This window comes from Bremia lactucae, linkage group LG10, assembly GCF_004359215.1.
Source record: "Bremia lactucae strain SF5 linkage group LG10, whole genome shotgun sequence".
In the NCBI taxonomy this organism is placed as follows: Eukaryota; Oomycota; class Peronosporomycetes; order Peronosporales; family Peronosporaceae; genus Bremia; species Bremia lactucae.
This window is the reverse complement of record NC_090619.1, coordinates 5992500-6004721: the sequence shown is the minus strand read 5'-3', so window position 1 is coordinate 6004721 and position 12222 is coordinate 5992500. Positions and strand designations below refer to the sequence as shown.

The 12222-nt window shown below is 44.0% G+C and overlaps 4 protein-coding genes across 4 annotated transcripts; 2 read left to right on the top strand and 2 right to left on the bottom strand.

Moving 5' to 3' along the window:
* Positions 1-306: 306 nt before the first annotated feature.
* Positions 307-1794, bottom strand: CCR75_009313 (uncharacterized protein; the record flags this gene model as incomplete). The annotated part of the gene is made up of 1 exon (XM_067967354.1): positions 307-1794. The coding sequence occupies one exon, from the start codon at positions 1792-1794 to the stop codon at positions 307-309; it is 1488 nt and encodes a 495-aa protein (XP_067819091.1).
* Positions 1795-3103: 1309 nt separating this feature from the next.
* CCR75_009312 (uncharacterized protein) lies at positions 3104-4419 on the top strand. The gene is made up of 2 exons (XM_067967353.1): positions 3104-3714; positions 3778-4419. The coding sequence occupies exons 1-2, from the start codon at positions 3449-3451 to the stop codon at positions 4211-4213; spliced, it is 702 nt and encodes a 233-aa protein (XP_067819090.1). The 5' UTR covers positions 3104-3448; the 3' UTR covers positions 4214-4419.
* A 367-nt stretch (positions 4420-4786) lies between these two features.
* On the top strand, positions 4787-7596 carry CCR75_009311 (uncharacterized protein). The gene is made up of 6 exons (XM_067967352.1): positions 4787-5103; positions 5166-5316; positions 5395-5633; positions 5703-6418; positions 6494-6584; positions 6642-7596. The coding sequence occupies exons 1-6, from the start codon at positions 4900-4902 to the stop codon at positions 6768-6770; spliced, it is 1530 nt and encodes a 509-aa protein (XP_067819089.1). The 5' UTR covers positions 4787-4899; the 3' UTR covers positions 6771-7596.
* A 787-nt stretch (positions 7597-8383) lies between these two features.
* On the bottom strand, positions 8384-10141 carry CCR75_009310 (uncharacterized protein; the record flags this gene model as incomplete). Its single annotated transcript, XM_067967351.1, has 2 exons — positions 8384-8523; positions 9343-10141. The coding sequence occupies 2 exons, from the start codon at positions 10139-10141 to the stop codon at positions 8384-8386; spliced, it is 939 nt and encodes a 312-aa protein (XP_067819088.1).
* Between the last annotated feature and the right edge of the window lie 2081 nt (positions 10142-12222).

Here is a 12222-nt window from a genome sequence, read left to right as displayed (position 1 = left end):
CTGAACTTTATAAATCTAAAACCTTACCCTAGCTTAATTACACAGATTTTGGGCTGCCACATGTTACCCATAATAAATGCGGGATTAGTGATTAACTATTTTAACTAGAACAAAAGGATACTTTACACACTAGTAAATGTACCACAACAAAGGTTCCATAACCGAAGTGAGCACCACACCCAAGTGGCAGATGAAATTCTTACTTAACTCGTGATAAATTTAAATTTGCAATTTAACACAAAAAATGTTAATGACTGTTAAAGCTGTGCAAAATTAGGCAAACCCCAACTAAATTTTTGAAAACCTTCACCCAAAATGCTGCATTATTTTAATCAACCGTTCGTTATCTGGGACGACATCAGGGTCAATAAATTGGCGTAGACCATTCGAAGCAAATGCAAATTGCGGTTTGAAATAAACAGCATACGGCTCAATGAGACTGGTGCCGCCGCCTTGAGCTGCAGCCTCCAACGCGTCACAAGCCTTCAAAAACGTCATCGCGTCCAGCTCAGTATATGTAAGTTTTGTCGCTTCCATAAACTTTTGGATCCGATAGTCGCGCGCCAACTTGTTCACTGTGATGTGATCTGGCGACTGCACTACCTCCGCGTCCACAATGTTAATTCCAATCTCAGAGTCACTCGTCATGCTGCGGCGATTCCAATTGGCCGAACCTAGGGACACATAAACGTCGTCGACGATCACCAGCTTACTGTGAATATAGAGCTGACGAGCTTTCTTTGTCGTGTATAGCTTGAATTTGTGGGGGTATCTCTTTTGAATGGGAGATACCATGTCATAAAGATACTTAGCGTAGCCAGTGTATTCAGCCTCGACAGTGCGCTGCATGATGACGATAAGCCGCTGAATATTCGGCATTATTTTCAAAATGGCCTTCAAAAGCTCTGGAACAAGGATGAAGTATTGGTCTTGTATGAAAATATAATTTCGTGCATTGGAAATGGCTTTTAAGCGCGCGTGAAAAATTGATTGCTCGCCTAGCGGAGCAAACTCATAGCGCTTATAATCCGGGCTAAAGGTTCGGCACAATTGAACGGCATGGGTGCCTTTTTCAAAGTCGTTAAGTGGTCTTTCATCGATAGAAGGAAGGTTGGAGAACTTGGGGTTTTCAAAGTCCAGTAAATCATCGATCAAATCTTGCGACGGTTTGTGCGTTGCATTCCAGCGATCCAAGAAGTTTTGGGCTACATCTTTTGTGGCGGGACCCTTAATGCGCGCATGTGCATCCAACCAGCCGTCCCAACGAGCCTTTATACCCGTACGGTCCCGCAGGTGGGCTTGGTCGTGTTCAAGAGTATCCCAGCGGTCTGTGGTCAAGTCCACTCCGCCCACATAGGCCACAAGATCACGACCCCTTCGGATAATTACCGACTTCTGGTGATGTGATGACGTTGGAAATGGTAGGCGATCATCGTACACAAAGCGTGCTGGACCATAATTCTTCGGTAATGGTAGTGCATTGATGAGATCACGCACCTCGTGATTTTGCTTGCGTTCAGGAATGTTGGACCAGACAAGCATACGCCAGTCGGCGCCTTGCTTTACAGCCTTTTCAGCTAGGTCACATAGCTTTGTGCCACTTTCTAGCGGCTTAAATGGGATGTTTGAAGTTCCCCATCCGGTAATGTAGATAATATCCCCATTGCTTACTGTCATTATATCGTCAGCTAGGTCGGCAAAATAGCCAGCCGTAGCAACGTAAAGCTCCACGACGTTGCCAGTGGTATATAGCTGCATATTATTACGTGCCGATCCATTACGAGAACGCAGCATCTCCTCTTCAGACAAAAACCAACGTGAAGGCTCAAGATAGGGCTGGCTGAATGGAGCGGTGACGACTTTATATTTTTTCTTCTTGTAATGAAAAGGATCAATGATGAACTCGAACACGTTATTGAAGCATTCAACAATTTTTGTTAACAGTAAGGCTGGCATTCGCAACTGCGTAGGAAGAGGAAAGAGGAATGGAAATTATTAATTGAAATCATTTGTAGGAAGTTTGTTTGGCAAAAATAGTGAAAGAACAGTATCCCTTCCTCTGCGGTATGGTCGCATCCGCAAACGCTTTAAAGCCAGGTACACACTAAACGCTAAGAATTTGACAGTTTTTTTTAGCGTTTTCACATTCTTATCATGTGACTGTGAATGTATGGCTGTTTAATAAGACCGTACCAATTACTGATGCAGTGCTTTTAGTAGCAAAACAACTAAAATAATTACAGAAAAACCAAAAGAGTTGTGTTTTATCAGTTACAGAATCTGCTTATCGCGCGTCGTCTCGCAACTAAAAATAGAGCCGAAAGCGCCCGTTTCGTAATGTTCTTTGCTTGATTATTATTATGATATTATTAGCGATTGAAAGGTGTTTCTTTTCGATAATCTGTAATTCAATCTGCAACTTTGCCTTCGCTATCGATCCAAAGCGCATGCGCACATTTTAACCGGTCACGGAGTTACGACTTGGTGATACCCTGGCTGCTTAGTTGCGGATTTCTGAAATATTTCGATACATTGCTTCTCTAAATAAATAAGTAATATTAATGATAACAAAAGATTGTAAGTGCCGTTGCTATTGTAAACCGAGCCAAATTTGACCACTATAGTATGGGAAAGCTTGAATTCACACGCCTCTGCGAGCAAAGTCCTGCCAGGTAACTGGAGCTCCATATTTTGACAACTCCCTTTTGCAAATTCTATCCTCTAAGTCACAAGAAAATCAGCAGGCATTTTTAAAATGTAAATTTTTAGATCACTGGAATCTGATGACACGGACTGTATTTAATTTTTTTGATGTAATATTAAAATTCGATATCTATAACAAGAATGGACCGCCAACGCCAGGCTTAATTTGTTGGCCTTGAACTGGAACTTTCTATAAGCTTCAAATTAGATACGCAACGGAAAGTGTTGCTCCAAGGTCTCCTGCTTTTGAAACGTCTGCGTTTGATCAGTACGTGTGCTCTAATCAATAAGAAGAAATAAAAGAGCATTAAATTATGGGAAACAGGGAACGAGCTTATGTTTGAAAAAGAGCAAAATGTCGAACGACATTGATTTATTTAAAAAGCTTTTTGGAAGAAAATGCAGATGTGTGATGTCTTGCTGTTTTATTATTACATTGAAGAAAGTCTTCGAATAAATACGTTAAACCATATCACGGTCTTTCCATTTTACCAATCTTCATGTGGCGACGTATGTACTATGGTGTCGTTTAGTTGATCATCAGCACTCACTTATTGTTTTGGCAGGTGCTGCACTTCTGCACCGATCAGTTCGCGCGTATCCTTACCAGCAGCTTGTTTCATTCCAGAGCTTTCTGACCCACAAGCCTCATCAGCATTTAACCCCTCGGGTTGTTCGCTTGATTGCGCTCATATCACTTCCTGTACTAACAGTTGCATCGGCATCGTGCACCTCTAAACTGGCAATGGAGTCCGCAGATGCTGTCAAGGCAGAGGAGCTGTACAATGACAGCTCATTTGACCGCTTCGAGCTGCTCAACAAGCTCAAGCAAATGCATGCCTCTCATCCCGAAGATATCGGAGTAATCTGGCGTCTCACTCGCGCTGCTTATGATGTCGCCAATCTCAAAGCTACTAGTGCAGACAAGAAGAAGGAGCTGACGTACTATGCGCGAGACATAATACAAAAGGGTCTTGATCTTACTAAAGACGTGGCCGCAATTCACAACTGGTGCGTAGTAGCATGAGGCTTATGATTCGTGCCGCATTTGAGTCATCGAGTTTTACTGTGTAGGTACGGAATCATCTTGTCATCGATTGGAGATTACGAGGGCTCAAAGACATCGATTGCAAATTCGTACGTGATCAAGAGTCACTGGGAAAAAGCAGTGGAGCTTAACCCGTCGAACCCGACGCCATATTATCTGCTGGGTCGGTGGTGCATTGCCATCGCGGATTTATCGTGGCTAGAGCGCAAGGCGGCGGCAGTGCTGTTTGGTACACCGCCCGAGTCCTCTTATGACGAAGCATTAAGCTATCTGTTTAAGTCCGAGGAGCTTTCTCCAGACTCGTGGAAAAAACGCTCGCTGCTTATTGCACAGGTCTTTAGTAAGAAAAAGGACTATGCAACGGCCAAAGAGTGGTTGGACAAAGCTCTCGCGATTCCCATTTGTGGGGAGGAGGACGAAATGGCTCACGAAGAGGCCCAAGCCCTACAGAAGAAATTGTAGGAACCAGAATGACCGCAATGTCGATTCTAATATGATCCGTTTGAATAAAAACAGGTGCTGACTTGACGTGCCTTGCAAGATTAGGGCATGGCGTTTAAAATCTTGTGCATCCTCGAGCACCGCAAGATATCAGAGGTAGGGTTTTCGCTGCCCTGGCACGCAAGCTTTTTAATAAACCTAAGTTGCCCTCTGCTACCACTTATATATGCCTATTACGCGCCCGGCATCACTGTTTGAGTGATATTCCTTAGAGCATACGACAATAGGACGTAGCTTGCTCATTGTGCGCGGTTCAGATGTATTACAACCATCAGGTAGCCTTCAGTGTATTAATTAGATATGACTCGAGGAGGGTAGGTAAAAACATGCGCTAGTTATCTCGAAGTAAATTCTTTCAAGATTGTGAGCCGTATCTTCTGGCGATCTTCTGCACTTCACATACAAATTTTCTGTTAATGTTATTAACCAATCTGGATCTTCCAAAACGGTATTTTGAAATAGCCCGCAATAACAGCCAATAAGGCCTACTACAAGGGGGGTGGTTATTAGACTGACTATTAAGGCACGTCCAGCCCCAACTTCTTGCCGCTCTGCCCTGCTTTAGCGGGGGCCGTATCGCCTACCGCCACCGCTACGCTAGGAATCATATTTGTGCTTGAATACCTCATTTTTTCCGATCAAAAACGATGGCGATTACCTCGGACGAGGTGAATTTCCTCATCTATCGGTATCTGCAGGAATCGGGTTTTCTTCACTCGGCCTTTACGTTTGCGTACGAAAGCCAGTTGGCCAAGTCAAGCGTTATCAACACGGAGGTTCCGCCCGGTGCGCTTATTTCCTTCATGCAAAAAGGACTCCAGTATGTTGGCATCGAAGCGCACATAAATGACGTGCGTGTGCCAACGCTTCTTTGATTCGATGGAAAAACTAAGAGTGTAAATACTTTTCGCAGGATGGCACTGAACGTGAGTGCGATGGAGAATTTTCATTACTGAGCCCGCATATTTGCCGCGTGGCTCAGTCCGCTTCCAATAGTGCGAGGTCCCTTAAAGTGTCCAATAAGCGAAAGCGGAAAGGAGATGGTTCACCGGACGCTGTGGACGGTACAAAAGGTAGGCTTGCAGCTGTTGCAATGCTTTTTAAAGTATTGAGGTGATAATATTTGGATATATTTGCTTCAGAAGTGAATAATATCGATAAAATAGACAAGGAGGCACTGGTGCTGCTGACTGGACATGAGAAAGAAGTGTATGCTTGCTCATGGAGTCCAGCCATGAATATTTTAGTTTCTGGATCTAGTGACTCAACGGCGCGGATTTGGTCGTTACCGGACAAAGTGGAGGATTGTAAAAGCCTCGTTTCAAAGGTACTTCACCATGGCGCAGGGCCTCATAAAGATGTTACAACTCTCGAGTGGAACGTACGTAGTATGAAAATGGCTTTGAGCTGTTTTAAACTCGTGTTTTAAACTGTTTTACGATGAATGCAGCATGATGGATCGTTGTTGGCGTCAGGAACTTATAATGGCAAAACACGAATATGGAATGCACAAGGCGAGATTAAGCATGTTTTTCAGAATCATAATGGACCGGTGTTTGCTACAAGGTGGAGCAAGACGAGTTTGTTTCTTCTTAGCGCTAGCTTTGACAAGACTGTGGTTATCTGGGATACATCGACGGAAACGAAGAAACAACAAGTGAAACTGCACGATGATCCGATCTTGGATGCATCGTGGAAAGATGACTCTACGTTTGCTACTTGCTCTTCGGATATGAGTATTTGTGTTGCTCGAGTAGGAGAAATGAAGGCTGACGTCGTGTTACGAGGACACAAAGACGCAATTAATTCGGTCAAGTGGGACCCCGCAGGACGATATTTAGCATCGTGTTCCGACGATTATACAGTGAAAATTTGGGATCCAGCAAAGGCTATTAACAAGCAGGTTATAGCAGAGAGTAAGGATATGGAAATTGAAAGCACTGAGACTAGTGAAAAGGAATCCACATTGGACGCTGCAACCTCAGCTGCGTTAGTGTATACGCTTCAAGAACACAAAAAAGAAGTTTATACGTTTCGTTGGAGTTGCACTGGTCCTGGCACATCGCTACCGGATCATCCGTTGACATTAGCAAGTGCGTCTTTTGACGGCACTGTGAAGCTTTGGGATGCTGACTCGGGCTCTTGTAGGAGAACATTTGATCACCAGTACGTGACGGGATATGAAGCTTCATCTAAATTAAGTCTTTTCGCTCTGACTCTTTAATGTGATTACTGATGCAGGTATCCCGTATATGGTGTCGCGTTTAGTCCTAATGGGGAGTACTTGGCCAGTGGAACAGTAGGTGGAATGATCAATGTTTGGTTAATAAAGGTGCGTCTGACTAGAAGTATTTATAAAATGTGATCTCAACGATTCTTGTTGGTCTAGGACGGGTCCTTATTGAAGACGTATCAAGCAAATGGCGATATTTACGAGGTTAATTGGAACAAGCAGGGTGACCAAATCGCTGCTTGCGTATCCAGTGGTGACGTCGCAATAATTAATTTTCGATTGTAGTATTTACCCGAGCAAAGGTATCTGCGGATAATTTCTCGCACGTAACGATTTGCAGAGCCCGGTACCCGGCTTATAAGGACTAGAGCATAAACTTCCTGTTCAACCGCCTTCGTTAATGTCAACTTGGAGGCATAACATGTTTCAGTATTTGTAACATAATTGTCTATTGCTTTGCAAGTGTCTCATATCAGCTGTTGACGAAATGTCCCACTGTTGGACGGTCGCAATTTCATCCAATCATAACACAGCAAGTCAAGACGACATATCGAGTCGATCAGGCCACCAAGTCATTATTGGCTTCGACACTTACAGGAACTCGTGCGCACGTACTTGAGTCGTATTGACTCCGACAGGCGTTATGAACAAGCTTTCCGCTTCTAGCCACGACACACTCAAAGTCAATTAAAAATTATCAAACGATTCCTGCAAAGATTGTGGGGGCCCCTGTCGATAGGTAGCCATTCTGTATTTTGGCAATATGAGTATTGCATGCTACAGCTTTCACCGATGCCGAGCTCGAAATGGTCACAACATACGGTAGTGAACGAAACAGGAAGCGCCATTTCAGTGCAATCCCTGTCAGATGATGTGTAAAGAGCGGACTCCGTTATATTGCAATGCCTGGCGCCCTGGTGTTTCCAATCAATACATGTTAAATGTTGCAGCGTCGTAAGAGTCCATTAGAGTATTTAATAATATCGTGGGTGCAAGATTTACGAACAAGTCTTCGAAAAGGGACCACAAATGCTGAGAGAACGTGACATCCAGTGTCTTCACATACGACCACATCCTTCCACTCATTTTGACAAAAGCAAGTTTCGCTTCAAATGCCCACATTTGTCCAATTTGTCGAGTAAGGGACGTGCGTGGGTCTCGTGCTTGTACACATCGCAATAGCCACCGTTCTATATTTTTTAATGTTCGGGATCGAATGTTAGACACAATTTTGCAAATGCTGCGATCTCCTGCAGCAACTCGACTTTTGTGCAGTCACACAAATAGGGCAATGCTGCCGTTATATTGCGCAGAAAATACTCCAGTGAGTTGGCGTGTGGAGGCCGATCCCGGGCCCGATTAACACGCCATAATCCTACTGACGCGAGAGTGGTGGAGCAGCTGATAACGATTACGAAATAGTTTATGTGGGCTCGAATCGCCGCCGCGCGTTGCAATTACTGTGTCAAAAAGTCGCCAGTTCATGTGTAATCTGTCGATGTGTTTGTGCTGTCGTATTTAAAGGATCAATCACCGGTTCCCTTGCGCACCTTCAAGTTACATGCTGTTGCTCATGTATCATAGAGAATCGACAATTGTTTTTCGGTGTGGTCTGTTTTGAACCCCACTAAAATTTGAAGAGGCTCGGCATGGTCTCGCCCCGCTTGTTAGCTCAAGTTTAGGCGAAGAGAGCCGAAAGACCTTTATTCCTGTCATAACGCTGACATTTAAACATCGCTAGTGCATTTCCGCGCAGAAGAATAGGTCACGATTGCGTAAAATATCGGTGACGCTTTACGAAATAAAGTCATTAAAGCGTGGTACCAGACACGCTTGTTTGGCTGGCTCCTATATTTCGAACGATCGACGAATAAAACCTATTGTACAATTAACATCTATCACAAGCTACCTTCGTCACAACTGTCTCTATTGTACTCGGTGGTTAATATTCTATGGATTTTATAAAGCACTTCAGCTGCAGTTGGACGGTCGACTGGGTTCACATTTATGCAGGACAAGCCCAGCTCGGCCATCGAATCTTCGCTTGAAAACTGCGCTCGAATCTTTCCTAGCGCCACCATGTGAATGATCGCCGCGCTAGAGAAATTGCGGTCTGAGTCCTTGTCTTCCATCGCGTGCGAGTATGGCAATGTGTGGAGATCCAGCTCGGACAGCACAATGCCCATGGAAAACACGTCGGCCTGTACATTGTATCTCTCTCCCATCATCACTTCTGGCGCCATCCAGCGCGACGTGCCTACGCCTGCCGTCATGGTTTTGTCCACATTCTCCCGCGAGACTCCAAAGTCCGAGAGGCGAGCGTCAAGTGAAAGACTCAGTAAAATGTTCTTGGATTTCAGGTCACGATGCAGCACTGGTGGGTCTAACGAGTGCAAATACGTAAGTGCATGGGCAAGATGCAACGCGATTGTCACCTTTGTCGCGTTAAAGCCGACGGGAAGATTCTGAGCCTCATACGACATTAGCAACGCTCGCAAGTCGCCTCCTTCCATGAATTCAGTGAGGAGGCACAGGTCGGAGAGCGAATCCCAAGCCACGCCAATAAAGCGTACAATGCGGGGATGTTCGAGATTCGACATGAGCTTGACTTCTTCTAAGAAAGAATTCAGTAGTTTCATGTTCTTCCGATTTTCTGGAAGAAGCATCTTTATGGCCACGTGCTGGCCTTTGAACCAGCCTGACATGACTTGGGCATCGCCTCCACGGCTAATCACTTGATTTAATTCAATCTTATCACGATCAACTCGAGCGGCAGCAATGTCATCGTCGTCCCAGTAGTAGCTGATACTGCGCTGTAATCGTCCGTTTTTATTGTAGGAGCTTCGTGCACTCGAACTAATAAACGTGCTTGTTTTTCGATTTTGCAGCGACGTATAATTAACACATCTCCTATCGTCTTCGCTGCTTTGGTCGTCACGGGAAAAGCGCCATTTCCAAACGAAAATGGCCGTGAGGAAGCCAACAATACCCGCACCCACAATTATACCAAGAATTACTAGTACACCAAGGCCTTCTATGGCGTTGCGATCGCGAGAGGCACTGTTTAAATTATCCTCAGACCCGCCGCGAAGGTCTGGGATGCTTTTACTTGCTCTTGTATAAAACTTGTAATGGTTTTGAACACAACGTCCACTTGAAATAGTCCCACTGTCCAAAACCACACTCTTGAACGCAATGCTATTGCAATCTTTCTCGGCAAACATTTTAATCAATGCTGACCCATTCGCAAATAGCATCATAATGATCGGAATGTTTCCAAATACATCTGTCTGCATACAGCTCCCCGAGGCCGGAAGAATCGTTGTCGCGCGTAGATTCTCACACTTAGAACCACGAAAATCTTCGACGACAATGTAATTGTTCTCGCCAAAAACCCCATTTGCAAATGTAAATGCGTTCGTGATGTTGCATATATTTTGAGCATACCGGGTTACGTTGTTAGATTTGAAGGAGCTGCATTGGCACGACCTACACTGGACAGCCTTACTGAGATTTACGATGACTGGCGTGCTTGAGCAAGTCTCGGTGTCGAAAACCTCCCGTGCGAACCAATTCGCGCCTGAGTCGATAGAAGACGCCGTTACCAACAGCACCAGAAAGCTTAAAGCTCCTCCTACGCAGGCCATCGCCAACATTTAGATCGAGCCAATTCAGGACCACGATGTGGTTGTCACGTCCTGAACAAAGGAATGAGCGACTTTGTCGAGCAAAAATACGGTGCGCTCTTAAAAGATATGCGTGGTGATTAACGGAATTAAAGTATCAAGTCCTTTGAAATCGTACCACCGCAAAGCAGCATCGGTTTCCACATTCCCAATAAGGCACGACAACATGTGCAGAAAATGGTGCTTTGTATGTGACTAATTGACATTATAGAATTTAAAATTTTGCAAAGCACGACAGCTCGCTCGAGTTGAGAAAACGATTCTACGAAGAAAAAAACACTCATATTTATAGGCGGTTATTGAAATAAGTAGTGTGTTGTTGAATGCCAGATTGTACTGCACAGTGGATTGCTTGTATCATCACTTGTGCAATATAATGATTGACAACAATGTGTACACTCACAGTAAGGCTCAATATTTGGATTTTTCTCAGCATACGCACAAAGCTTGTGCGGACAAGCTTTTAAAACTGATTAGTATTTAAAGCGCACATGTAACCTCTTGCTACGACAAAATGGAAAAAAAAACTAACAGCTTGTAATTGAAGATCGAATTTTTGAGCGCTATTTCTATTATACTGTGTTAAGTCGTCAACACTAACAACATCGAGGTCTCATTTGGCAACAATGTACAAGAACATGCACGCTATTCACATTTGACTAAATTAACAACAAGCTTTGTCTAAAATAGTTTATATGTGGCTATTTAGCTCATACGTTCAGTTCGATAATCAACATAATATTTCTATATCAGGTCTTAACATCGCAAATGCTTTGATTTATGCGACACGGTGCATTTATATTGTTATGCGTTCTGATCGGCTATAAGTCGGGGAGAATATTACCATAAAGACTGCTATTAATCAAGAGAACGCCAGAAGGCGAACTGAGCTTTGCCCTATAAGTATGGCAAGATTAGAAGAAGGCAAATTAATTATCATACACTGTAGGCGGGCAAGTCGTAATGCGGCCACGCTCTACTTAGACACACACCCTAGCACAGCAAGGTAGTTATGGTGGGCGCCTTAGCGACCTCACCCAACGCACTAAGTACTCTAGTAAGTGTCGTCACGGGAGCGGTAATCCGGCTCCTCGTGCGCACTTACTAAGTGTAACGGGGCACTGCGACTTGTACTGTTTCAGTACAAGTCCACTTCACACTGCTTCAGATGTGAGTGGTGCCTCTCGTTAGGTGACGTACACTGTACGTATAGAGGAAGACTTCTCTTAAGGCAAGTTAGCTTAAGAGTGTAAAATGAAAACTGTATTAATATAGTTAAGTGTCTTTGTTAATCTATCTTTGTAAATGTTGTCTTAACTATAAACTAATACTAAACATGTAAATGAATTCTTATCTATCTTATCTCGTAACTCTCTTTGATTACTTCTACAGCTGATTAGTCTGCGGAATAAATAGACATAATGGTCTATACCTATTTATGGATAAGAATTCAGGAAATTACTATTTAAAGTAATTTCCTCCAAATATTATCTACCTTTTGGATAATATTAATTAACAATCTTTTATTGTTAATTTCATGTAACGATACACCCCGTTACATCACCCCTCCCTTAAACGACAATCACTCTGAATGTCATTAGGTGGAGTGGTCGCTAAATGACCACTTAATTTTTAAAATGATTTTGATTGGTCAGATCCATCATTTTAAATTCCATCGCATGAAGGAACAATTCATGCGGGGTGAGGATAGTGTTGAACCTTCGGCTGCGGTTCGTGCAGCCGCGGGTGACGCATTGTTATCTCTTGCGGTAGACGTTCCGTCTACCGTAGTGTCTTCCACTCGCACAACACTTGGTGTTGCGAGTGCACGTGGTGATTCACCACGTGAGTACGACCCCTCTTTAGAGGTCGATTATGAGTGCGAGTCGGACGAAATGGCCGACTCGGGGAGGATGGAACAGTCGCCTGATACCCGTCAGGCGGCTGATTATGAGCCTTCGAATAAGAGGGCTCATTCTGATAAACGAGTTAATAGTCTATTTGGACCCGACGATGAGATGGATCCCTCATCGCCCGTTCCGTCTCCCGTA

Coding starts and splice junctions, on each gene's coding strand:
- CCR75_009312 (XM_067967353.1), top strand. CDS start 3,449: ATGGAGTCCGCAGATGCTGTCAAGGCAGAGGAGCTGTACAATGACAGC. Junction 3,715..3,777: donor GTGGCCGCAATTCACAACTG/GTGCGTAGTAGC, acceptor TTTACTGTGTAG/GTACGGAATCATCTTGTCAT.
- CCR75_009311 (XM_067967352.1), top strand. CDS start 4,900: ATGGCGATTACCTCGGACGAGGTGAATTTCCTCATCTATCGGTATCTG. Junction 5,317..5,394: donor TTCACCGGACGCTGTGGACG/GTACAAAAGGTA, acceptor TATTTGCTTCAG/AAGTGAATAATATCGATAAA. Junction 6,419..6,493: donor AGGAGAACATTTGATCACCA/GTACGTGACGGG, acceptor TTACTGATGCAG/GTATCCCGTATATGGTGTCG.